Raw genomic sequence first — 26,567 nt, 5'->3', positions numbered from 1 at the left:
TGGACTTCTCATTTTATAGTTGCAAGCTAGTTGTTCAATTTTGTAACCTCGAACTGATCCAAAGGTTAACTGGCTATGACCGAAATCTTACTTTGCTTTCAGACAACTAAACACTTTGTTGCTTACTTGTTTATATTTCTTACAACAAACTTCTAACGTCTTAGGTAAGTGGTAAGTGTATAAAGATGGGTTTCAACTTAGAGTAAACTATTACAGTTAAGTATAGTTCTGAAAGATCAATTTGCTCGATTATAGGGGTTTCGAATTTGCAGAGACTATAGCTTAGAAATTGGTGGGAAATAATTGTTGGGTTCTCAATTGATAACTAGTATCAAAGCTTGATAGTATGTAGTCATTGAGTTTCCCTTCATGTTAATTGTGCTGCTAAAGGTGTTGAGAGATTTGAGCTTGGAGTGCTTGAGAGTTTTTGTTCGCAGCATTTTCGATAACCTTGAAGTGTTGAGTTTTCGGGTATTTATAGGTGGGGAAGATGAATAGTGTCATTGGAAGGAGCACTATTCAAAATCCGATCTTATTTGTCTTGAAATTCTTCTTGTTTAACTTATGGTACATCGTTTTCGGTGCCTACAACATCGTACACAAATATTTTGCAAAGCTTGTACTTTGTTCTGCAAGTGTCAAGATCTTCTACATATACGTTGCCAAACTTCGCTTAAACTTAGCAAAGGTCTTAGGTTGACTCCATGTAAGTTCAGCAAATATCTGACTAACTCTGTTTTTCTTCAGTAGACCTTAGGTGTCAGGTGGGGGGAAGCGTGTGGTGGTTGTAGGGGTGTGCAAACCCAACCCGGACCCGCCCGGACCGACGGGTTCGGTCCGGACCGAACCGGCCCGCTATAGGTGTTTGGTCCGGGTTGGGTCCTATTTTGTGGACCGAAACTTTTTCGGGTTGGTCCGGTTAACTCGGTCGAAACTCGGCGAACTCGGAACCGACCCGTGCCATTTTAAATTTAATATTTAATATTTATATTTAATAATAAATATTTATATATTAATCTAACTTATACTTTTGAATCTAATTCTAACCCTAAAAATCCCTACTGCTGCTCTCGTCTCTCTGCAGCGCCGCACACCCTGACCCATCATCCACTTCTCAATCTAACCCTAACCCGCCGCCCCGCCAACCGGACCGCCGCGCCCACGCCCTGACGCCCAGCAGGCCAGCACCGCTGCGACTTGCGAGCCTGCGCCTGACGCGGTCTCCCCGCTGCGCGCCCACGCCCAGACCGGACCGAAGCCTCGGCCTCACTCAAACCCGCCGCCCCGCCTACCGGTCCAACCACGCCTCGGTAAGTCTCGAATCCAATGCTCAATGTTAAGTCTCGATTAATGCGCTCAATTCGTGCAGTACATTGTTTCTTCAACTGATTCATTTCCCTTCTCAACCTTTTTCCTTTCCTTTATCGACCTTTTTTTTTCCTTATCAACACTACAATTAGTAGTGACCTGTGTTAGTGACAATTTGAGTTACAACCTTCACAGCTTTCAAAGTCCATTTTCTCCTATCATCCACATATATATGCTAATTGATTTACATGTCTTAAAAATGTGTTTGATCATTTGCATGACTTGTTTATTATCCTCATTCATGTCCATTAAATACTAGAGTTTTAGGTACTTTATATGTTATGCAGTTCCAAGAAATATAACCAAGTTTCTGAATCTCCTCCTTTAAGTCCAAATATCCAAATCTACCCTTATCAAAATCTAATTTGCTTACTACACCACCTTAGTACAGTTTAGTGGATCTTAATCTAACAAATTTTTCTCCATGGTGAATGTAAAGTGCAATGTCATCACTACAAATGTAGAAAAAACAATAAATCATCAAATTACTAGTAAATAATGAATTCAAATTACATGCAAATGACAGCATACAAACGTAGAAAATGTAATAAAACAAGGGATTTGCAGCCAAATCAAATCAAGAAAATGCAAAGGCATAAGCAATTAAGTATAAGAATTCTTACAACCAAATCAAATTAGAGTAAACACCGAATTGAAAAAGTGGGGTTTGCAGTTATGAAATTGGGGGAACTAAGAACCCTAATTTCTAAATCATATAGCCGCTTAAGAAGGTCAATAAGAAAAGCAAGATGACAAAGAAAGAAGAATAATACAAAAAAAAAGATGTGAGTCGTACTTGTCCTCCATTAATCCGACAAGTCGAGATTCGCGAGTATTTTTCGTGGCATTACTACAACTCGTTTTTGTCTCACGAGATTATTGCGTTTTTCTCGTCCTCTTCTTCTCGCCTTCTGATTAGGAATGAAGATTCGAAATTGTACAGCTAGGGTTAGGTTAAAGGGATTTTAATCCTAAAAAAATGAAGCGACGTTGTTTCATGTTTTTTAGCTATAAAACGACGTAGTGCTCTCTAATTTGAAAAAATGACGTCATTTAATTTAATGTCATGTAGCCGCCACGTAGTGTCCAAAAATGTCCTAAAGATTATGTTAATAATCAAATAAAGATATATTATACATGTGTGTGTGTGTGTATGATTATTTATACATATGAAACACATACTTTTTAAAAATATATGTGAATAGTCTATATATATAACCTAGGGGTGAGCAGACCCAACCAAAACCAGCCGAACCCGCCCGGACCGGCGGGTTCGGTCCGAACCGAACCAACCTAAGACACATATATGGTCCGGGCCAGGTCAATTTTCTAGGACCGAAATTTCATCGGGTCGAAACCCGCTCGAACCCACCGAACCCTAACCGACCCATTTATTTATCAATTAATTATTTAATTTATATATTTAATATTTATAATAATATTAATAAAATTTAAAATCAAAACCCTACCTAACTAAGTCAACTCAAGTCTGGAAATTCAAAATAAACATTGCAAAACTTGAATCAAGTATGTGACTTGCGTCTCTAATCCTAGTCGTCGTTGCTCAAACCCGCTGCTCCACCCACTCAAACGGCTTCTGTTTCTCTTTCTTTTCTTCATCTCCATTGTTACTCGCCATTACCATCAATTCTTGATTTTCATTTGGTTTTGCCACTGCTGCTGCTTGCTCTTCTTCTTCTTCATGTTCATCAGCGGTCGTCTCCGCCGCCGCCTGGTTTTCTTCCTCATTGTTTAGCAAAACTACCTCTTTTAGTATAATACTCGACTCTTGTGCTTCTTTATCAATATCGACGGCGGGTTCTTGAAGGAGGAGCGACGCTTCATTGCTTTGAAGAGCTTCTTCATCTGATTGTGTTGATGGAGAAAGATGGCAAGCTGCGCTATCTTCTTCCTCTACTTGTTCCTCGTCTTGAATTGGGCAGGAATCTTCAAACTGCTATGTGTTTTCTTGGTCGAGAAGAGCTTCAAACGATGACATATTGGACTCTACTTCTTGCTCAATCCCTATCTTTTACATGTTTTAGATCTGAAAATTAAGGACAAAACAGGGGGGGGGGGAAATAATTATATTATTGGCGAGTCTGATCCAGATCGAACCGGACCCGTTACTTGGGTTCTGTCCGGGTCTGGGTCGGTCCAATTTTTTGAAAAATTCGGTCCAACAAACCCGGCGGGTTGGTCCGGGTCCGACCCGCTGCTCACCCCTAATATAACCACACACACACACACATATATATATATATATATATATATGTATGTATTTATTAGATAAAATATATATTTTATATTTTTCACCTTGAAAATATAATAGTTTTAAAATATTAAAATTTAAATCTTAATATTATTAAATTTGATTAATACTGTCTCTGGCCCTCAAGAGTGTGCATCCCTTTTGCGACACATATTTTAATAAATATTAAATTATTGTGTTGTGAGTGAATAAAGAGACTCACTTTATTGTAGTGTTATAGTGAGGTAGTGTCCAAAATGAAAAATGCACACTCTTATGAGAGAGATAGAGTATATATTGTGTGGAGTACAATGATGAATAATGATGCTTGTGCATATGTTGTCAGTGGCGGTTTTGAGGGTGTGCGGGGTGGGCGACCGCACAGGGCCCCGAAAAATTGAGGGCCCCCGATTATATATAGGTCTATATATTTATATATACTTAAATAATTGAAAAATAAATAACTTTATTAACTAGTTCAGTGGAAAGATGCTCTCTTCAAGTTATATATGTGGAATCTTGTTGATGTAGGTTCGATTCTTGAGAGTTACAATTTTACATTTTTATTGCTTTGGAGCCCTTTTCCTTCATTAAGTGGTGTGTGAAATTGATGATGAAAGTGTTATTAGTGATTTTGTTTAGTTATAATTTTATATTTTTATTGCTTTGGGGCTCTTTTCCTTCATTAAGTGGCGTGTGAAATTGATGATCAAAGTGTTATTAGTGATTTTGTTTCAAAATTTACAAGGAGAGCAACACTTCTAAGTAAATGTTTTAGTTTTTACATGCTTATTGTGTAATAAAATAATAATAATAATAAAAACTATCACTCAGTGATATATATTTTTTTGCTTTATATTTTTGATACATTTTTAGCTATAAAAGGGCCCGATTTTAAATTTCGCACCGGGCTTTCCATAGGTTAGCCCCGCCCCTGTATGTTGTATACTAGTTTTAATATAGTACTCACTAGTTTCTATTTCTACAATAGTAAATTGGTTAGTTTTAAAATTGTGTTGACATATGATTATATTTATATAAGTCTAATAAGAAATATAATGAAAAACCAATAGATGAGTATTAAAGATGAGCTTACAATATTCCAATTAGATTCAGTAATTACTACTCCCAAAAAGTTGGAATCTCTTCATCTCCAATGTGGTAAGTAGGCGTATTTCTCAACGCTTCACCTATATAAAGGCACCATTTATCTCTGTAGAGACACCAGCTTCCACACCCCTTCCCCAAACACACCCAAAGAAATGGACCAAAAATATGATTCGACCGGATCTCAACCCTCAAAGAAGATGATCTCTCAGCTACTAATATCCGTTTCACTGTTTTCCTTCCTAGTCTCCTTCTCCTCGTCTCTACTCCACCCCTCCCCCAAATTCCACCACTACTTCTCCTTCCACCTCCTCACCCACGCACTCAGCAAAAACTGCCTCTTCCTCATCTGCAACGGCCTCCTAGTCTTCCTCGCCAAGACCTCCGGCTTCATTCAGCCTCCCGCCGCCCGCGATCTCAACGATAAGCGGATCGCCGACGCCTTGCTGCAGACAGCTCTCGATAGATTTCAATTGGAGGAGCACGCCGATGCCGGAGAGAAGAGCTCCAAAGAGGTCTCCATTTTCATCGCTGAGGAACGAGGAGAAGATCGCCGTGATTCCGCGGATGTGGACAAGGATGGAAATTCTGCAAGTTATTGCTGGCTTTTCCACGACGATGTGGAAGAGCTGTACGAACAAGACAACGAAGAAGAAGGAGAAGATGATAATGATGAACAAGTGGAGAAGAAAGAGGATATGATGAGTACGGAAGAGCTGAACCAGAAATTTGAAGATTTCATAAGGAAGATGAAAGAGGAGATTATAATTAATGAAGCTAGGCACAAGGTGCTTATGCTTAAATAACCTAATTAAATATGTGAATAATCAATATACATGCACCTATTAATATAGTAATATATAATCTTCCTTTACTTTGTAGATTAATTAATTAGTAGCCAAATTACATGTATAGACCCATTTCCTCGCTTGCTAGATGCCACTTTGTTTTGTGAGGTGCTTTTCTTCTTTATGGGATCAGGGAGGATGGTATGTTTTTTCTTCATCATTAACCAACTTATTTTTGTTTAATGTAAAAGAAGATAAGAGATGAAATAATCATGTAACTATTTTTTTTCAATAATATTATGATGTAATTTAAACGGTGATATGTTTATGTTATACATCATTATTAATTAATCTATACTTTTAGTTCAAAATCCTTCTTATAGACTTATAAAATTATGATTAATTAAACTCCAATAAGTAAAAAGTCTAGGTCCGCCACTAAATGAGATGTCTAGGTTTGTAGAAAAAATAATACTAATATAAATTTAGAATCTCATTTTGAGATAACCATTTTGAATAGTAAAACACAATATTTGGCCACCCATATGAAAAACACAAATTTTGGTCATTTTTTACGTTTTAAGACTACTCTGTCCTTAATTAGGGTGGATCGAATTAGGTACACTTGACACTATTAGTACCAAGTGTATCTAACCCGCGCGCAAACCCAAAATCGGTCCGCCCTAATTAAGGGCAAAACAATCATAAAACTTAAAAAATGGTCAGATTTTGTGTTTTTCAAATTAGTGGCCAAAATTTGCGCTTCATTCTTCAAAATGGCCACGCGGATATATTGTTTCATAAATTTATAGTTATTATTTAATAGAAATCAGAAATTATAAAATTCCTTACCTTTATCATTTACTTATAAATTTTTATTCAGTACTATTAAATGGAGAATATACAATAAACTTTTTTTTTATCATACAGTTACAATCTTTTTTTTGCCAGAGACAGTTACAATACAAGACTAAATTTCATATACTTTTTTTTGATCAGGAAAAGAACAAAATATATTAAAAACTGGTACCAGAGATACCAAAGTCAGAGGCTACACAAGAGTGACCAAAGGACTGGTAAGGAACCAAGAAGAGCAATTGGTATCCCACTCACAAAAGTTAAAACACTTATTCCAACTCCACATTCTAGCAATGATCTCCAAGATTAAACTAGATGGATCCCCTCCCTTACCTTCGAATCTGCTTGCGTTTCTTTGTCTCCAGAGAATCCAAATAGTGCACACCCAAAGAGACTTCAAAAACTTAGTGCACTTCTTCCCATTGCCAAGCTGTGAAAACGAAAGAAAATGTGCTTCCAAACCTTGTGGGCGAACCGACTGTAAACCGATCCATCTCATGATACCATCCCAAACAGCGGAGGCCTTGGGACAGTGTAAGAGGGTATGGTCGACAGTTTCAACTGGTGAAAAACATGCGTTGCAGTTCATTTCCACATCATCAATCACAATATTTCTCCTTCTCAAGTTATCACACGTGGGGAGTCTCTTCCGAAGCGCTCGCCAAGCTGTCACTTTAGCTTTTTGTAAAGCTGGGGCATCCCACACCATCGCCGCTGTCTTCGAACTGTCATTTGCTTCCGTGCCGTCTTTCCTTTCTGCCTGCAAGCAAGAGTAAGCAGATTTTGTTGTATATATGCCATCTTTATTCTCCTTCCATGTCCATCCATCAGTTTCTCCTGCATGATACACCAACTTTGAGATTTGTCTCAAATTTCCCCTTTCCATGTTTTGAATATTTAAAATTAACCCCCTTTAAAATGACTTTTTATAGATTTACCCCAAAAACCATGGATATATTTTGTTTAACCCACGCTCGCCTAAAATGGTATCAGAGCGGGTTTTAATTGAGGAATTATATTATATTTAATTTATTTTATAATGTTACCTATGGGATTAACCTATGTGGGAGGAGACTCCATCGAATTGAATGGATCCGGACGAATGTCCGAGATGTCTTGTATACAGGATAACTTTCCAAAATTTGGAAAGAGAAGCTCGTCACCAATTAGGTGAATTACGATGGTGTTGGAGAGCACTTATGCTCAACATTACCGAAGACGAAGAGACGGTTCGTGAGATCATTACGAACTTTCAGGAGCATCTCGGTGCCTTATTGGAGAATGCCGTGGCCAAAGCGGCAAACAGACAAGCAAGAGCCTATCTCCATCAATTTCATACTTGATGGAACCAAAGGACAAGGCAGGAGTAGCTTTTCCAAGCTACCACAAGATCGAGCCAAGCTCTTCCGACAATGCCAACTTGCGGGAGATTCAAAAAACGGCGAAAACCATATTCCGGAAAAATTCGGAAAAAATGGTCCAAAGACCCGACGTATCCACTACCACTCGATGCAGCACCCAAGGAGCTTACACCGGAGGACATAATTTGAATCATGAAAGGCAAATGAATAGCCTTGATCGAATCGGATTAGAAGATCTACAGGAGTTAGCAGAATCTTTCGCTAACCTCAACATGGTTGATCTAAAGATGAACCAAGAAGAAGGGGTGCCCAAAACTGAGCACCAAGAAGGAGATTCGTCGAAAAGAGGTGGGGCTTCAGATGATGCAAGCCATTACCAACGAACCAGACGACGCCGGCCACAGATGCGGGATACTCCTGTAGGAAAGGCCACACTAGAACCAATCCATCCATACGGATTGATTCTCAACCTCGATGAAGCCAGTTTCAAAGATTGGGAAGGACTCATCGATGAATGGGCTTCAGCAATGAAGATAGTGATTGCCACGATAGAATATGACAAAGAAGAATTTGTCAAAATCTTCGAGGCAAGTTTTGCGGGCATGGCAAAACAATACTGGGATAAAGCCGACACCGAAGGAAAGAATGATTTGTTCAGCCACACATCAGCTGCAAAAATTCTTGAGTTGGCTACCAAGCAAATTAAAATCCATTTTCTTGGAATGGGTTTTTTCGAAGGATCCGCTGAGGAAAAGCAAAAGAAATATCATCAGGCACTTTACAATCTAAGATTGGTGGTGTTAGAGCCGAAAGCTCTCGATGAATTTTTGCGCCTATACACCCTATATGTCCATATGGGGGTAGTTGATGATCGGACTGCCAAGGACCTCTTTTTCACAAAGTTTCCAAGTCCATGGAGGGAGATGCTCATCAACGAGTACGTTTCACCAGGAGAATATCCACTTGATAGTGCATTAAGAAGGATGTCATATGTTCACAAGAAGCTGTCCGAATGGTGCCAGAAGGCGGCGGACCAGAGGAATCTCAAGAGATTGAGGAGACTCAATAAGAAATCTCCATTGATGTGCGACAACATTGATCTTCCAACAGAGATTGGTGCTGAGCTGCTGTATCAAAGGAGGAGCCGAAAGAAACATAGGTACCAACCCTATGAAAGAAAGTCTAGAAGAAGTTCTTGGAAGCCAAGAACTATGTGGACCAGACAGAAGGCACGCTCCTACAAATCAGGCCAACGGAGCGGACCATCAAGAGACCGATTCTCAAATCAAAAGAGAATCCCAGCGAGAAAAACTTTCAGGCGTACTCAGGCCAAATCCAATGAAAGTTTCAAAGATTGCAACTGCTAGACGTGCGGTGCAAAGGGGCATATCTCTACTAATTGCCCCGACAACGAGAAAAGAGGGATAAAGAAATTTGAATCCACACGGGATATCGAAGATGCTATCTATTACTGGAAATTGATACCCGTGTATCAGTTTGAAGGTATATCCTCTGATGAGAGTATATACGAACAAGAAGAGGTCTTTAGTTCTGAAGATTCGGAGATGACCGATGGATCAACCGGAAACGAGTCAGACTAAAGAAGACCAAGAGGTCCACCACACCCAGAAGGAGGATCAGAGTGGATTTACCAGCCATTTTCTAATTCCACAAGAGGAGGTGGTCAAGAAGCTCGTGAAAAAACTCAAGAAGGAAACCGATGAAGTACAAACTTACCAAGGGTTTTCTAATGGAAGATTGAATCAAGTCTTACACAGCTTGATCCCATTCAAAAGGAAGCATCATGTATATTTTGGCGTTACCAGTAAAGAGATGGCGCTTCCAATTGAGATTACAAGCAACCAGGTGGAAATCCAGCTGGTTCCAGCCGAAGACATACGGCGGGATCTTAAGAGAATGAAGCCAGATGTCGCGAGTACGATGAAATGGATTCATATTGGAGCAATTCAGTTGGTAATCAAATCTTCCCTCTTCCCAGGGACAGATCAACCAATTGATGTTGCACTTTGCGACAAAAGAATCAGAGATGCCAGAGAATCAGTTCTTGGAGCCTTTTCGGGTAATCTCTATGCCAAGAAGATTATAACCGAGTTCTACCCACAAATCGCTTATAATCTGCAGGATTCATCCTTCAGCCGAGCCCTGACTCTCTATCAGGACTACAAGAAGAAGGAACTTATGACGGGAGAAAATAGGCCATACTCACTGACTTATCAAGTCTCGTATGCCTTATCAAATTCCCATCACACGGAGTTATTTCTGGGAAAAGAATTTATTGAAATTCCATAAATATTCAAGGAGGTAGCCAAGGCGGTCAATCCAAACCGAGTGGAGATACCCCAGATCAGAGGAATCGACATCGACGTAGGAGACAAGCAGGTGCTTAGCCATACCCAGAGCCTTAAACTGGGAGCACCAGGGCTATCATTCCAAGGAAATAGGCTAACTTCAGGGTCTATAACAAGAAGTTTCTCTCAGTCATATGAGATAAAGGCGATTCAGGAAATGCCAGGTCCGGACATAAGGGTCAAGCTCAAATGTCCCGAGAGGTGGAGACAGGTTTCCACAAGATTTGATACAACTAGCAGGGAGAACAAGTTTCCTTGTAGTTTGTTGTATTATTTGGCAAATCCAGGAGGCAACCGATACATCGGAACTCTGGAGGTTGGAGGCTTTGAAATCCAAGTCGAAGGCCAAGCTAGGCAAGAAGCTGACGTCCTGATCTTAGGACGAGATTTCCTTGACAAATATCCGCCATGGTCATGAAAATCAGGAGGAATGGAGATCACAATCGGACGACAAAGATTGGTGATCCAATGACAAGTCCATTCTCGATATACATCTCTCTGTAGGGATGTTGTACGAGAAATTCAAAGCAGAATATTTTGCTGCTTATGTGGATTCAGGAGCAGGAATCTGTACAGCAAAATGAGGAGTCTTTCCAGCAGAAGTTGAAGAAGAACTGCCTCGAATTGCGGGAAGGGATTTCTCCAAAAAGATTTTACTCCTATCAAAGGGAGTAAAACAGACGGAAATATTGATCGGAGGAGCAGGACAGACACCTTGGTATAAGGTCAAGACTCCACCAATATATTTCCATGATACCGGAGCAGATATATTATTTGGAAATAATTTTCTGCAAACCTTCAAGCGGTATACACAGGACAATGAGACCAGAAGGCTGGTGTTCACAACTAATTGTGATCACAAGATCATTGTGCAAAGGCTCAATGGAGCTTTTCATCGATCAATGTCAATCAAATTTCGCAGCAAGCGTGGTGATGATGGCAGACTCCGGAGACCCCAAATGAAGGATCAAAGGAGATTCGGAGAAGTTTACAGCCTTCTCAACTCCACAAGGACATTATGTCTGGAATGTCATGCCAATGGGGTTAGCCAACGCACCTCAGATATTCCAAAGGAAAATGGATAATCTTTTCAAAGATTATTCTTCGTTTATGTTTGTTTATATTGATGACATTCTTATTGCATCAAAGAACATCTATGAACATGTCAAGCATCTGGAGATCTTTGCGGATGTTTGCCAACAGGAAGGACTAGTGCTGTCTGAAAAGAAGGCAGTCATAGCCACTCAGAAGATGGAGTTTCTGGGGATCGAGATCGATGAATCTGGGATAATTCTACAAGATCATATTGTTGAAAAGGTCCAGGGATTTCCAGAAGATCTCAAAGAAAAGAAGCAGCTCCAAAGCTTTCTCGGAGTTGTTAACTTTGCAGGAATGTTTATCAAAAATCTTGCAGAGTACCGGAAAGTCTTCAGCCCATTACTGAAGAAAGATGTTCCATTCATATGGAAAGAGGAGCATCGGGAGGGTATGAAGAAGTTAAAAGAAATTTGCAGAAATCTCCCAAAGCTTTCGATACCACAAGACGAGGATGACTTGATCCTCTACACTGACGCAAGTGATTCCTGGTGGGCAGCCGTGCTCACAAAAATCACCCCATTTGGAGAAGAACCTTGTAGATACTGCAGCGGACTCTTCTCCGACAACGAGGCTGTGCGATGGCACATAAACGAGAAAGAATTTTATGCAGTTAGAAAGGCGTTCAAAAAATGGCCGCTCTTCTTACTTGCTAAGAAATTCGTTTTGAAAGTTGATAACACTAACGTTAAAGCTTTCTTAACAAAAAAGATAGAATCTAAACCTGAAAAGGCTAGATTGCTTAGATGGCAAGCAGAATGCCAATATTATGATTATGATATTGTCGTCTTGAAATCTGATCAAAATGTTCTTGCAGATTTCCTAACAAGGGATGGAGCTCCCTGAGGTGGAGGCCATCGAAGCAAAACAGGCGCAGCTCTTTGAAAGTTTAGAGCTGCTACAACAGGAATGGCAAAAGTGTGTCCTACACACCAAACAAGCAGGGAAGATACAGATGGCTGACGAAGCCCAAGTATCTAACCAAATCGATGCCTGCTTCATGAAGATGTTCAATCTTCAAGAAGCAATCAACAAGCCGCTCTTGCGCGCTATCCGGGAAAATCGGATTAAAGCAATGCTTTCCGTACAGGGCGGATTACCTGTAGCAGGGGATTCAAGTACCCCTAGCCCAAGTCCTAAGGTGATGGCTTCACAGCCGGATCCTCAAGGAGAAGATGTTGTTAAGGGGTCACACCCTGAGTCAACATGTCAACCCTCCACCTCTGGGGTAAAAGAGGAAGAGGTCAATCTTAGGCCAATGACAGGCCAAGTTAAGGTTGACACTGATTTTATTGAAATTTCTCCTTCTTGGCAGATATATCAAGACAGGTGGGAGAAACTTCTCACAAGAAAGGGCATTAATCCGGGAAATTGCCGGGTTGATGTTGGAGGAAAATATCCTCGGGTATGGACGACTCCAGGAGCCAACCCACACGACGTCAAGGAATGGTATGAGTTCGGGGCTTTGGCCTCAGTTTATACCACCTCTCCAGCCTTCACCGAGATCAAGGGTCTACCCAAATGGATCCAAAAAACGGTGTTTGATGCATGGGAAAATAACGAGTCCCTCAAACGGGGAGATGTTCTGGAATTGTACTTCTTTAGTGCAGCCCCAGAGCCAGTTGGAAAAGGAATCCATGAAGCTTTCCACTTCATCAAGCTTCGGAGACCTGACACGGGAGCCCTGAACCGGATCAAAGTTCCCGATTTCCAGGCCGCAATCGTCTCAACATTTAAGGAGGACCAAATCTCCACCAGACGAGCATGGGGTCTATGGGTCTGTCTCACAGAGATGGATAAAATGAAGTCCAGATTCAAGTTCTACCAAAGTTCAGATTTGGGAACATTCCTGGTTAACACCATGACAGGAACTACGACACCGTTTGCCGAAAAATCCTTCGAAAATAAAAGGCAAACGTTGTGGAATAACAAGATAGCGGGGAGCAAGGAAACTCGTCGCAAATTTTGCAATATGGCTCATCTGGGCCATTGGATTGAGAAAGTCTGCGATCAATGTTCAACGCAGAAGGAGCCAGAATTCGGAAAAGGATTCTTCCCGAAGCCTGACAGAAGGAGGTTCCGGTCTGATGAACATGATGAGCAACAGACTCCAAAAGGAAGAGTACCTCGGGCACCAAAAAAGTAAGGTGGCCGACAAAGCAGAGTGAATTATGTGATTCACAGCAAGGATCGCACCTACCAAGAAAAGAGGTGGAATGACAGGAGGACCACTCACCAAAGCTCCAGGACAAACGTGAGTGGAAGAAAAAAGCAGCCGGCCCCTACCAGCATTATCACAAAACGATAAAGCAAGGGTCCAGCACCATGTGATGACACTAACAAATGTCGGCAATCAAGGCCGACAAAAGAAGGTGGTTGTCACTATCCAAGCTAGCTGGCCACGAAGAATCCAAAGGCCAACTACCGAGCAATCATAGAGGGCTTCACACCTCTATATAAACACAAGCTCTGGAAGAGGGAAAGCATCCGAAAATCACAACACATTTTCACAGCACTCTCTCTCTAGAAAAATTATCTTTGTAATTTTTAATTTCTAGTTTTTAAAAGTTTTTTTCGTTTTAGTCTTAGTTCTTTTAATTTATGTATACAAGGATTAGCTACTATGAGTAGCTAAACAATTTAGTCTCCTCCCTTGGGGAATATTTTATGAAATAAATTAAGTATTTTTCTTTTAACACTCCGTTTTACCCAACTTTCCGGTTTAGTAGAGTTTTTCTTTTCATTTTTCAACAAAGTATTCAACGTCGAAACACAGTGAAGGAGGAAGGTTGCAACCATCTCTTGCGAGTGCGTGGTTGGACGAAGCCTGGAGGGCGGAAGGTCTGTAAAACGCAACAAGGACTGACTCCTGAAGGTGACCATTCGGCGAAAGGTATAATGTTGAATTATGCTTGGATTTATCTTGAAGTGTTACGGAAGCATGTTGGGCCATTTGCTTTGTATTTTGTAATAACAAAAGATATCTATTTTATTTGGGGTCATTCTGTGCATGTTTGCTTTTAGAAGGGTTGATTTCTAATAATGAGAAAATTGGTTGGGGAAGTTTGCTGATCAAGAGAGTTGATGTATTATTTCGCGAAGATTGAAAGCTTAGGGGAAGAATGAGAATTTGTTCAAAGGTTGTGTATTTTCTTACCAATTACCCTATTTAATATATATATATACACACACCATACAATAAGTTTAAGATGGCCTAAAATATTTTTATATATATAATTGATTGTCACAAGAATTTTAATTTTACGCCACTGTATTGTGTGTCTATAATAACTCATTTGATGGCGACAATTTAATTTTATACGTACGACGGTACGAGTACTTTTTTTGGGTCTCGACAATACGATTATACGAAACTTTTACTGAATTCAGGCGCGCGGCTCTCAAGTGAACAGTGTGAGCAAATATATGAACTGTCACGATTAGAGTTTATGAAAAAAATCAATTTAGATATCTGAAGCTCAAATATTTATTAGGGTTATGTTCTGACCTTTGAGTCGAGTTGCATAATGTTGGGGAGCTTGTTGATATGGTTCGAGCACAAATTTTTTGACTTAGAAACTTTGACATGAAGGCCCGAATTAATCTAAATATTTTATTTAAATATATCCGCTTCAACATCAAAATGATATTGATTTAATGCCCCCTAAATTATTTTCACAATAAAAGAAATATCACTAAGTTGTAAAACTTGTGCTATCAATAGCTAATTTATTATGTAATTACATGCATATAATTGTTTTTCTAAGAAAAAATAAACAGATAGATCATAGATGTTTACCATAACAAAGTTGTAAAAAGTACTAAGATATTAACAACTATCACATTGGCCTACTAATAAAGTAGGGTAAGTACTTGTGGTTAACGTTTTGAACTTCTTTTTTTTTTTAATAAAAAAAATTAACTTTTTTTTTAGAATTATAATTAAATCAGCAACTCGTACGCAGATGAAATCTCTACACCACGCTAAGGTGGGAAAACAATCGCACACAGGCGGATCACAACCCACACAAAGATGTGAACACTACCCACGTAAAGATGGGAACACTACCCACACACAAACGAGATTGAACTCAAGACCTCTTACAAATGAAAGTATTTGGGTGCCTCAATTTTATCACTTGAGTTAGGCGTCATCGGCAACGTTTTGAACTTTTGATACCATGTAATACTTATTTACAATCCGAACTCTACAAAATTTGTGTTTAGTAATGGTCTCAGATTTTCCGCTTGTATTATAAAATAACCTATACTATGTCAAAAATATTTATAATATTAGTTTTTATATGTCCTAATTTAACTTAGTTTTTGGCTGACGGAACTAGTAACTTCTTGTAGACTCACCGATCAGTCGACTTCCTTCACGTGGATAAATGATAAAGTACCTAAAAATTTTCAAACTATCAATTTACATTCTAAATTATCTTATACTAATATTAATAATATTTCAACAATTCTCATACTTCTCAACTTTTATACTTATCTAACCTCTATTACATGCATGAGGTCGATCGATATTAAAAATTATGTCACTTTGATTATTGAATAAAACAATAATTTTATAAAAAAAATTAATATATTTAAGCAAAGCACCATTTACAAATAAAAGTCTTATTTATTTCTATGAAATATTTAACCAAAGTTACATTTACAAATAACAAAAATTTATATTACATCCCCCTAAAAAAATCTCTATTACACACAAATTGTAATGGGGCATTCGTGAATGTTATGTGGCTACCACAACATGTGGCCGCCGCATGCAAGTTTTTTCTGAAATATGCAAGACATCAAATATGTAACTCCCACAAACACATATTAATAAAATAGAGAAAATAACGTAACATGCAATAATCTTGTTAATATATCCATATATAATTCAAAAAACGGTTTCAACCTTTTTGGTGTACAAAATCAATATGTGGGCAAAATTTGAAAATTGTAAATAAGTTAGAAGTAGTTGAAATGTGGATGCTGCAGGTGAAGTTTCAGGTTCATTTTCTTCTATGTTTCATTCAGTTAACAGACCAAAAGATAAAAAATGGTTTTGATAGTGGGAAGGTTATAATCAAAAAAGCTTCTTTATTTGATATTCTCTTGATATTGGGACGGCGGGAAAAATATGCAATGGGTTTATTATTAGGGATGGAATATTTATATAAAGAAGAAAATGATCGATAGGTGGAATCTTTGGCGGGTATCCCTTTTTGTTCTTTTCTTTTTTTACTTTGAATCATATTCAATCATCCTATCTTCCTCATTCCGATCCATTTGTATGTTCTTCACAGTATAGGAATTTATCTAGTTTTTTACTTTTTTTTTATTAAAAAAAACACAAAACAAATTTGTCTATAATTTTAATCTATCTTTAAAAAGAAAACATGGTTTAGATTTACCAAATGAAGAAAAGTATTTCATAGATGTTCGCTTATTTTAGACAGGCCGCAAGTATACGGGTGTAATTGAGGATAATAGCGAGTAAGGTCGTATTTCACAAAGACTGAAATACTATAATTGTTTGTCCCGAGTGAAAGTATATCGGTGTATAGGGGAGGGTATGAATACACCAATTACAAATTTTCGTTGCTTAGCAGTGAATGTATCTAAAATAGGTTCAGCTGATCATGATTTAGTTGGGATGATTCAGTACATCTGACTAAAGAGTAAGCTGACTAGCAATCCAAATAAGCATGTTAAACATAGTGCTTAATTAGCAATTCTATTGGTGGCTGGCAAGTTTATCAGTTGAACTACATTACTCTGCTTAGTCAGAATCATTTAAGGTAACTTTTAACTTAATTAGTTTTCAGTAAGGTCAATAGATTGAGTCTGCTGAAACGATGATTGCTGAAAAGTATACGCTTTGAGCTGATGTTAAATGAATTATGTTAATGGTTAATTTGCAGTAAAATGTTGAATATCAAAATGCAAAATGTAAAGTACACAACAAATTTTACATGGTTTGAGGAAATCCTCATGATGAAGAGTAATATATGCGGAACAGAGGAATGACGCTACCAGGGGAATCACGGGGAGCAGCGAGATGGTTTTCGCCAGAGGAATCACACTCGCCAGAGGAACGACTTACACCAGAGAAGCCGCTCTCGCCAGAGACATGGTCTTCACCAGAGGGATCCCCAGAAACGCGGGGAAATCTCCCGTGTGAAGGCGATTTTACTGTTATACCCCTGACCACGCAAGACGCATGCTCCAGTGCTGATTTTACTATTTTACCCTCTATATGTAATCTATAAATAGCAGCATACGTGCTCCTTTGTAACTTACGCTATCTTTTACTATCAAGCAGCAACTCTACTTTCATGTTCTAGAATTCCGATTACTCTCTTTGTCTTCTCCGATCAAAACTAGGTATAGTCAGTGATTCCTTAATAATTTACCGATTAAATAGATACCCATCTTTTTGAGTTTCACCACCTCATAGGTTCACGGTCTTGGTTAACATGAGAATGCACTAATTTTGGATTCCTTGTTTTAAAGCTGCAAGTCAGTTGATCAGTCAAGTTCTTTAGACTGATCCACGGGTTATACGGCCATAACCATTAAAGCAATTTCCTCGGTTGCACCCGAATACAATCTTCAATTTTTTTACTTTGAACTTGTATCTTACTTGTTGGCTTTCTTATCACAACGAGTACTATAACTTTTACAAGGGGTGAGTGTTTGAAGGGTTAGGTTTCCAACTAAGATAATACACTGTTACAATGAAGAACAAATGGAATGATAGTGTGTTTGAATACTAAGTTTGAGATTACATTTAGAATCACCTAGAGATTATGGAGATGTTTGTACGCTGACTTTGGAAGATCTTATATAGAAATTCCATATAATATCTGACACCTCCACCATGAAGCTTTGAGCTATATCAAGAACCTCAAGTTTTTTCAAGCATGCCAACGAGTCTGGGAGCTCTTAAATATGATTATTTCTCAATTCCAAGTGTCTTAATTCAATCAATGTGCCAATATTTTGCGGTAAATTCTTCAGCTCAAAATCTTCGCAACCAAGTATCTTAAGTCATTCAAAACTCTTCCAATAAGATGGACTAGCATCGAAGTAGCCACCTCCATGGAAGAAGAGATAAACAAGATGTTTTATCTTCATTTATGGACTACAAATTATAAGCTCATAAATAGCTTATAAGCTATTTTAAAGAACTTATAAGCTCAGCCCTCTAAGATAGGTTCTAGTGAGATACATGCGAGTTCAAATAAATCACTCAAGAACAAAAAATAAGACTGCAAAATAGTGAAGTCAAGGCTCAAATCCTCGCAGCTTATTTATTTTCAGAATTATTTAGATGCCAAATTCGTATTCATCAATTATGCTTAACTTCTCATGCAAACTTCACACATGCAAGCTCATTCACAAGTTTAAGTAGAACTTTAAGCATAAACCATCATGAGCCAACAACCAGGTTCATCACAATGAATCCTATAAGAAGATCACAAAAAAAAAAAAAAAAAAAAAAACCAAAAGCGAGGCTCAAACAAGATAAAACAGACACTAAACTAGAAAGCAAAAACCACTAAAAACAAACAAATAATTAAAAGAATAACTAAACAGATAATTGCATCCACACTAACACATCCCCCATTCTTATTCACCGATGAGGTAGATAAGTTTGAAAAGGAAGTGTGGGACACGGATATGGGCATGACTCGCATAAGGATCAGGGTGGAAATCGGCCCTGCCACGTTTGCACCATGCACATATATTCATTGTGTTGGCGCATGTACTCCTCATGTCGGTGTTGTTGCTTGGCGCGGACCTTGTCAAATTAAGCATCAAAGTGGCCATGCTGCTGAGCCTCAAATGCGTTAGATCGCATATCTGGATGAGCATGGAAGTGTGAAATCAGACATCCATATGCCTATACATGCGCTGCTCTATAGCGTGAAAATCAGAAGTCGGTAATGGGGCAATGCTAGCTCAGCGACGAGGGCAACAGAAGATGTAGCCCCATCGGAGTCTTCATGAGGATGGTTTCCTCCAACTTCATACGCTGTCTCCTCCTCGACGGCATCCTGGACATGTGCCGCGACATGAATATCCTGAGTAATAAGCACATCTTGCTAAATAATGTATGTCAACCAAACTGGGGGTCTGCGAGATTGAAACCAAATTGATTTAAGGAAATAATTCAGACAAAAAGTTTCCTATAGCAAGAATGATCATGAACCCTTTGGATTTCACTAAATTTCCAATTTGATTTCAAAAGAGGCAATTCCCATTAAATGTAACAAGAATCAAGGTTTGTCTCTTTTAAACGTAGGTCTATACCTACCGAAACCTGTGTTCGCCTTGACTTGTTGTACGTTGCAGTCTTACGAGTCACTAGCAAAAAAGTGTCTTAAAATTTTAATATAGGACGATGATGGACAAACCTACAACACAATTACTAACATGGTATATGATGAAGTTTTGACAGATTATGAGGTAATTAAAATACAAGTTTGGTTATCTTCTTGACACGATTTGTTGTGATTGACATCCATTAGGCGGGCCTACCTAATTCGTATCAATTTTTATTGTTTGATTTTTTGAGGTAAGACTTATAAAATTAAATATTGTCATTATGTTGATTTCCTTTTCTAACATTCCAGGACTTGGCATTTGATTTCTATATACCAGCATTGTTCACATAACATTTACAATTTTAGTGAACTTCTTCCACATTTGAATGTGAGTAATTTTGAATGTCATTTTCAATTTTATATTTTGTCATATTCAACCTTCACTCTCATAGATTTAAATTATCTTCGAGTCCATAATATTCTAGAGAAATATAATTATCATTCAATAATTATTTCAAATAATTATATTATTAATTTTTGTGAATTTTATTCATTTTCAATAGATTTATTGTAGATAAACCAAGGAGAAAAGAAACGATGAAAGTCCTCCTTGATACTTCTTTGTGTCCAAATTTTTTTTGGCCCAACTTTCTTTTATAGAAGTAAGGTCTAGAGACTCTATCCAACTCCATTCAAATTTAAAGTAAGACCATTGATCCACTAATAACTCCGCTCACATTTTATTAAAACTCATGATGTCCACAATATGACATTTTTTGTTCACGAAGAGTGTATAATTTTCCATTGTAGTTTGACATGTAATGTAACACTTCTTCTAATGAAAAACTCGTATAATTCATAAATATATTGTGAAATAGTTTATGTTTCTTTTCCTTATAAACTATAACATCAAATAATTCTTGTCGAATCTCGATGAGTTATACACTAGTGTGTGTGTGTGGTTGCATTCTATGACAACCATTCCCCTAGATAGAGAATAAAGACCAAATCAAGGCTAAATCTCAATCAACGATCCAAATTGCATCCAGATTTAAATTTTCATGTAATTAAACATTGGTGATTAGCATTTATTTAATCGAAAAATGTCAAATGTGTAAAAAACAAATTGACCGAATTCATCCCGTCGAACAAATCCCAGAAATTCCTCTCTATCCATTCTGGGACCTGATCTATTTCGACGAATATATCGATGAACATTAGTATGTTCATTTTTTTTATACGAACAAATCGACAAATATTAGTATGTTCATTTGTTTTTATACGAACATATCGGCGAACATTAATATGCTCATTTATTTTTTTTACGAACATACCTGCAGCCTCTTCTGTGAATGCATTATTCACGTAACAAACTTATCTCCAAATGAATATTCCATAAATAAAAGATTTAATTAGATATATTTAGTGCATTAAACAGATTTGCACAATAGAAAATTAAGTACCTAACCTTTACTAAATCAAATAACCGAAAATTAATAATCTTAATCAGTTGAATTATCACCGTCAGATTAAGCAAGATTAACGCACATGATTTGGTCTTTATTATTTATCTAAGAGAGTGGTCTCCATTGAACTCTCCCCTATATATATATATTACTTTCACGAGAAGTAGATTTGATCAGTGTAAGAAATATGAAATTATTTTTACTTATTTATTTGATCTAAATATTTTACAAGTTTTATGTTTAAACTTTAAGAATTATTCAACATTTGAAACATTTTTTCAAATACTAATGGGCCTTGAGAAATTTGTTGGATTAGAAAGTAAATTAATATTAATGGGCTTGCCTACATATTATTTATGCATTAGAAAGTAAACTATAGATGCAGTCCCCTCTGGATCTTGTATGGTATATATTTTTGTGACAAGAATGTGAGCGACCGTGCTGATAATGCTTCAATCTCGAATTTGACTCCTCTATCCAGCAGCAACTGGAGTTCAGACCTAAATAGGATTTTGTCAATTTTCATTGTGTATAAATAACGGTAAGTGAGCATAAGCCACAGAGTTTAACCTCCAGCGTGGGACTTCTCTTTCCATGTAACACCGATGTAATATGGCCTCAGCCTTTTGCTTATCTGGCAAGTCGTTTCACACACTAGTTAGTATGATCACGTTCCATCAAAAAGGAAAGACATTCTTTCCCATGCATCTCACCTTCTGCTGTCAAATTTAGCAGGCATTGCTGCGGGAGTTGATAATTCTCAGAGTCTGATGGAAAAGCTCCAAGCCAACGAATCTCAGGGATGCGTAGATATTTGGCGTCATAAGCCATTTGCTCCAATACATCAAGATAAATAATGATTGTATAAAACAGCGCTCACTGATCATAATTGCAACAATGGATCAACAATAAATAATCTTACCATAGAACCAAACCTGTACGTAACTAAGATATCAATGCCATATGGATCACAATCCACCAAGCAATACACCGGCAGATGCAAAGTTCCAACGAGGAGGTGCAAAAATCTGAATTAAGACGATGTATAAATGTGCTGAAACATAAAGTTGCAAAATGAAACAACAAAGTATTTTTACCTTCTTGTGGGAATATCAGGGTACCCTCTACCCTGTTATTGAAAATGTTTATTAGACGTTGTTTTAGTAGTATCAAACTAAAACAAACAAATAACTACTCATACAGTGATAACTATGGCGCGATTTTGCCTACAGAATTGATCATTTGCCAACCTCTGGAAAACTGCACAATCATTTTTCTATTCAAGAATATGCACAATACAAGGGGCTTATATGACGAAGTGGTATAGAAGAAGCTCACACCTGATTCTTTCTCCACAATTAAGATATATTCTGCCAAACTGATTATATCTAGTAAAAGAATTGAGGAAAATGATGCATCTATAAGCAATTTGATTTAAAAATAAAAAGTAAAAGATACCTTAAACAAACTAATGTAGAATTTCCATATTGTATCTGAATATCCTAATGCTCCAGTAAAAAAGTTAATCTCTTCAGTTTCACTTAGTATTAAAAATTCAACATCATACCACAAGGACAGAACCACTTTAAGTTCAATTTTGAAGAACTTTTTTATTGTATTCGTTAAAGAACTGCATATGAAAACTTTCTACCTTCCACGTCTTCCACCTGGACAGGAATGTGGTATGTCTGCACGACGAAGTTAGCTAATATTACATTGTTGAAGTATATAGTATCATTTTCAATTTCACTTTCTTTATCTTACCTTGTTAGGACTGCCAATGCAATCAAATTTTCTCCCAGCTTCAGAAAATCTCACCCAACCCATCACCAACCTGAAAAATAATCCAAACAGATCTAAATAGTTCAAAAAAAGAAAAAAAAAAAGATGCAGGCGTAATCAATTTGAAGAAATTAGCAATTTCTTTGCCATTGGGACATCCATACAGAGAGTCATGAAAAAAATGTGATACTAATTCCATTCCATGGAATGCAATATGCCAGTAAATTAGCAGTATTCTTCCATCTAATGTAAACATTGAGGTCACTCACACTCAGATCCTGATTAAACATAATCAGTCTCTTAAACATGACACCAATAACTACAAATAGGTTCAATTTGCAGACAGATATTCAGATTTGAATGCTAAGGACGTGGCTTAAGCAATTCTTACTTAGCAAACAGAGAATTTGCAACTGAAATCATAAAGCTAAAGGATATAGTAATCTCAGAGACACACATAAACCTCAATCTCTGTGAATTTCAATGTGCACTTGGTACCTACCCGTTTCCAACAGATACCTGCAATGGATGATATAGAGGAAATAATTATAAGTCTGAAGCTAGCTTTAAGGCAGTTTAACTGGGGCATCTGAATATTCAGATAACTACTTTCAAATTATAATTATTTACTACACAGATTTCAATAAGTTCAAAACTTCTGGGTAGAAAGCAAAGGATATCCCCCCTCAAAAAATAACCCTTCACAGAAGATGTACTGGGTAGACAAAATTGCATCTGCCAGTTCCATCTCATACGCGGCCCAACAGTGACATATATAATATGCATTGGCAAGGCCCAACAGTGACATATATAAAATGTCAAAAATAACAGTCACAAGCAGTCATGTAACTCATGTCTAAACATATCATACTTATGGAGTTGCAAACTTTTTACTGCAGTCAGATAAGTCTGTAGATGTACATCATGTGACGTGCATACATGTACTAGTTCAAATGGGGAAACCTGTAAACTGAAATAGTTCAGAGAATATACCACATTCAAGTTGTGACGACTGCACTTCAGAAGAATGCAAATGTCATTAATTGCCCTGTCAACAGCGGACTGTTCTGTTTAACAGTAAAGGGAGAATTAGATTAGATGAATCCACAAATAGAAATGAAAAGGTATAACCAAAATAATCCTGATTTTATAACACATCCCCCCTACATCTCCGTTTGTGCTATCTGGTAGCTTTGCAGTTGGCACTACGTGCTTAATTCTTGTGAGCTAATCGTTCCTCTTATTGAGATGATACCTTCTAGTATAAAAACTAATGCAGTAAAATAGATGGAGGTGCATTGCAGGCAAAGAGATTGATGGTTAATTTACCTTTAAAAGCTGAAGGGTGCATGTAATATATATCTCTTTTTGAACAATGCTTTTTTTCTTGAAGAAGTTGCTGAACTATTACCAATACCCGTAGCAATAAATCTGAAAGAAGAACACACAACTTTCTTTAAATTGTAGAGATAATTCGAACTTCAAATACGACGAGTTTGGATAACTAATTTCCTTCAAGTTCGATTAAACTCAAATCTGAGACTTTGCTTGGACAATGTGTCACTTACCCAACCTCCGTACTTGACTTTCTCTCTGCAGCGTGAGAATTTCCTTTCTACTTGCCAAGTTATAGCTGCAACAGCTACACATATGCAACCCAAACAAATTAAAGTGAAGCAAATAAAAAGTCGCCACCAGTTTATCTTCTCAAATTACTTATGCATAAAACAACAGTATGCCTTTACAAAATTGTAGCAAATTCGATACCGTCGGTCATCAACAACGGTATGCTTTTACAAAATTGTAGCAAATTCGATACTGTCGGTCATCAACAAAAAAATGCAAAATGCAAAATCCAAAAAAAAAAAAAAAAAAAAAAAACTAATCGTCCGATTCAATATATTAGAAGAAGCAATGTTAATTGTGAACACAGCTCACCAGTCTCCAAAACCATCGGCGCAATATGAACTGAACTGATCAATTCGTAAAATCGGCGATCGACCGCCACATATATCTTCAACGATTGATCGCGTAAGCTCTGCAGATCTCGCTATTAGGTTTCCAATTAACTGATAATGAGGGCCTGGTATGAAAATTCGGATCAGAAAGTGAAATTGTACCCCTGATTTTGTTAAGCAAGTCGAACCGATTGTGGCTCAGTTGTTTTCCCGCCATTTCTTCATGAGTGTTTTCTACTACATCCGGAAATATCAAAAGTTATTACTATCAGAAGGTGCTATGCAGAATTAAGAATGACATATTTATCGTGATCGTATATGTAAATGGGCAAAAAGTTGTATACATCCCGGTGCATTCACTTCCATTCCCATTTATTAATTCTCAATTAAATTTATTAACTTTCAATGAATGAATGACGTATTTTTAATAAATTAATAATTAAATAAAACGACTGAGAGACTGCTCTATGATGGACTTATAGGGTGTTCGGCTAAGCTTATAAGCTCCTCAAAACAGCTTATAAGCTCCTTCAAAGTGTTTGGCAAAATAAGCTCCTAAACAGCTTATAAGCTCCAGCTCCCCAAAAAATAAGTTCCTCTACCCCAAGTTTATTTTTTTATAATCTCATATGCAACAATCATTTTACAAATATTTTTCAACTGTAATTTATTATTTTCATCATGTATCATTCAAGTTCATTTTTCTTCAATTTTTTCTCTCTAGCAAAAAAATTCTCTCTCTAGCTTATAAGCTCAATTATACAAACATTTTGACAACTTATAAGCTCTTAAAAATTACATCTTATAAGCTCTTTTAAATAAGCTTAGCCAAACACCCTCCCAACTTTCAACAGGGTTTCCATAGGTACTTTCAACTTCAAATTTAAAAGCTAGGAGATAAGTAGTCTTATGATGAAATTGAAGTTTATTATACAAGAAAAAGAAAAAAGATAGCAACCCTTGAAAGCACAAAGACATAGACTAAGGGCGCGGAACTCGAAAGAAGATCGTAAAACTAAAAAAGACTAAACAAAATCATCAAATCAATAATGAATCTCAGGATAGTCGTCAATTTCATCCGACCAACGTCCATGTACTATATTATTCATTACACGCATACTAGGACTATTGCTAAGGTCAACCACAAAGTCCTTCGGCTTGTAACCCATTTCTCACGCATTCTTGAAGCGACCTTTTATGCTACCTTCCAGAGCTGCATGCACATGCTCACTTCCCATGCCCTTTCCTGAGCCCTTTGGACGACCCTGTCCCCGCTTAGGCGGCACTTGCTCAACGAGCAATTGCATCCCCTGACTAACCTGTTCCTCTAACCTTCTAATACAACTAGCAATATCCTCCGGAGCAGGAGTAGGGGTGGACGAATCCTGGCTTCTTGGGCCTTCATGCAAGACCAGGGCAACAACCGCATTAGAAAGCTGAACCACCTTTTTTCTGTGGGTCGGCGACCGAACCAACAATCTGGACCCCTTCTGTGCCTCAGAAATTTGTGCAATAGATCGCACACTCGAAATCGTGGTCCGATCAACAGATCCATCGCTATTAGCCACCACAGCCACTGTATATGCAACATCTGTGTGAACATCCCCGAAGAATGGATTCTCCGCTACCTCAGCAAGAGAATCAGTGTCAAAAACCATATCGGCCTGTAACTCCTCATCCACGGAACTATCCGAGTCCGTAGTCGCTGCCACCTTTTGTGTTGGCTGATGTACCGGAATCGTGACTGCAGCTAGCAGGTTAGGACTCGACGTATCTCATGTCCCCAATTCCGGCTCCACTCTATCAAGCGCCCCAAAACCATTATTCTGGA

At 37.8% G+C, this 26,567-nt stretch overlaps 3 protein-coding genes across 5 annotated transcripts; 1 reads left to right on the top strand and 2 right to left on the bottom strand.

Moving 5' to 3' along the window:
• Window positions 1-4,881: 4,881 nt before the first annotated feature.
• On the top strand, window positions 4,882-5,532 carry LOC131025539 (uncharacterized). The gene has a single exon (XM_057955331.1). It carries the CDS (start codon window positions 4,882-4,884, stop codon window positions 5,530-5,532), a length of 651 nt encoding a protein of 216 aa, XP_057811314.1.
• A 998-nt stretch (window positions 5,533-6,530) lies between these two features.
• LOC131025538 (uncharacterized) lies at window positions 6,531-7,258 on the bottom strand. Its single transcript, XM_057955330.1, has 2 exons — window positions 6,706-7,258; window positions 6,531-6,565 (listed from the first exon to the last, which is right to left on the bottom strand). The coding sequence occupies exons 1-2, from the start codon at window positions 7,256-7,258 to the stop codon at window positions 6,531-6,533; spliced, it is 588 nt and encodes a 195-aa protein (XP_057811313.1).
• A 14,037-nt stretch (window positions 7,259-21,295) lies between these two features.
• On the bottom strand, window positions 21,296-25,075 carry LOC130986180 (meiotic recombination protein SPO11-1). 3 transcript variants are annotated; one of them, XM_057909496.1, is made up of 15 exons: window positions 24,899-25,075; window positions 24,717-24,816; window positions 24,347-24,420; window positions 24,108-24,209; window positions 23,772-23,845; window positions 23,281-23,297; window positions 22,761-22,830; window positions 22,648-22,684; window positions 22,337-22,384; window positions 22,198-22,256; window positions 22,094-22,125; window positions 21,919-22,024; window positions 21,710-21,830; window positions 21,567-21,630; window positions 21,296-21,496 (listed from the first exon to the last, which is right to left on the bottom strand). In XM_057909496.1, the coding sequence occupies exons 1-15, from the start codon at window positions 24,951-24,953 to the stop codon at window positions 21,370-21,372; spliced, it is 1,086 nt and encodes a 361-aa protein (XP_057765479.1). In that variant the 5' UTR covers window positions 24,954-25,075; the 3' UTR covers window positions 21,296-21,369. The 3 variants fall into 3 exon arrangements, with proteins under 3 accessions (XP_057765479.1, XP_057765478.1, XP_057765480.1); XM_057909495.1 differs by having other exon boundaries at window positions 21,296-21,483; XM_057909497.1 differs by lacking the exon at window positions 22,337-22,384 and having other exon boundaries at window positions 21,296-21,483.
• Window positions 25,076-26,567: the final 1,492 nt, after the last annotated feature.

This window comes from Salvia miltiorrhiza, chromosome 5 (assembly GCF_028751815.1).
Source record: "Salvia miltiorrhiza cultivar Shanhuang (shh) chromosome 5, IMPLAD_Smil_shh, whole genome shotgun sequence".
Taxonomy (NCBI): Eukaryota; Viridiplantae; Streptophyta; class Magnoliopsida; order Lamiales; family Lamiaceae; genus Salvia; species Salvia miltiorrhiza.
Note: the sequence above shows the minus strand (reverse complement) of the source record. Positions and strands in the feature narration are given on the sequence as shown.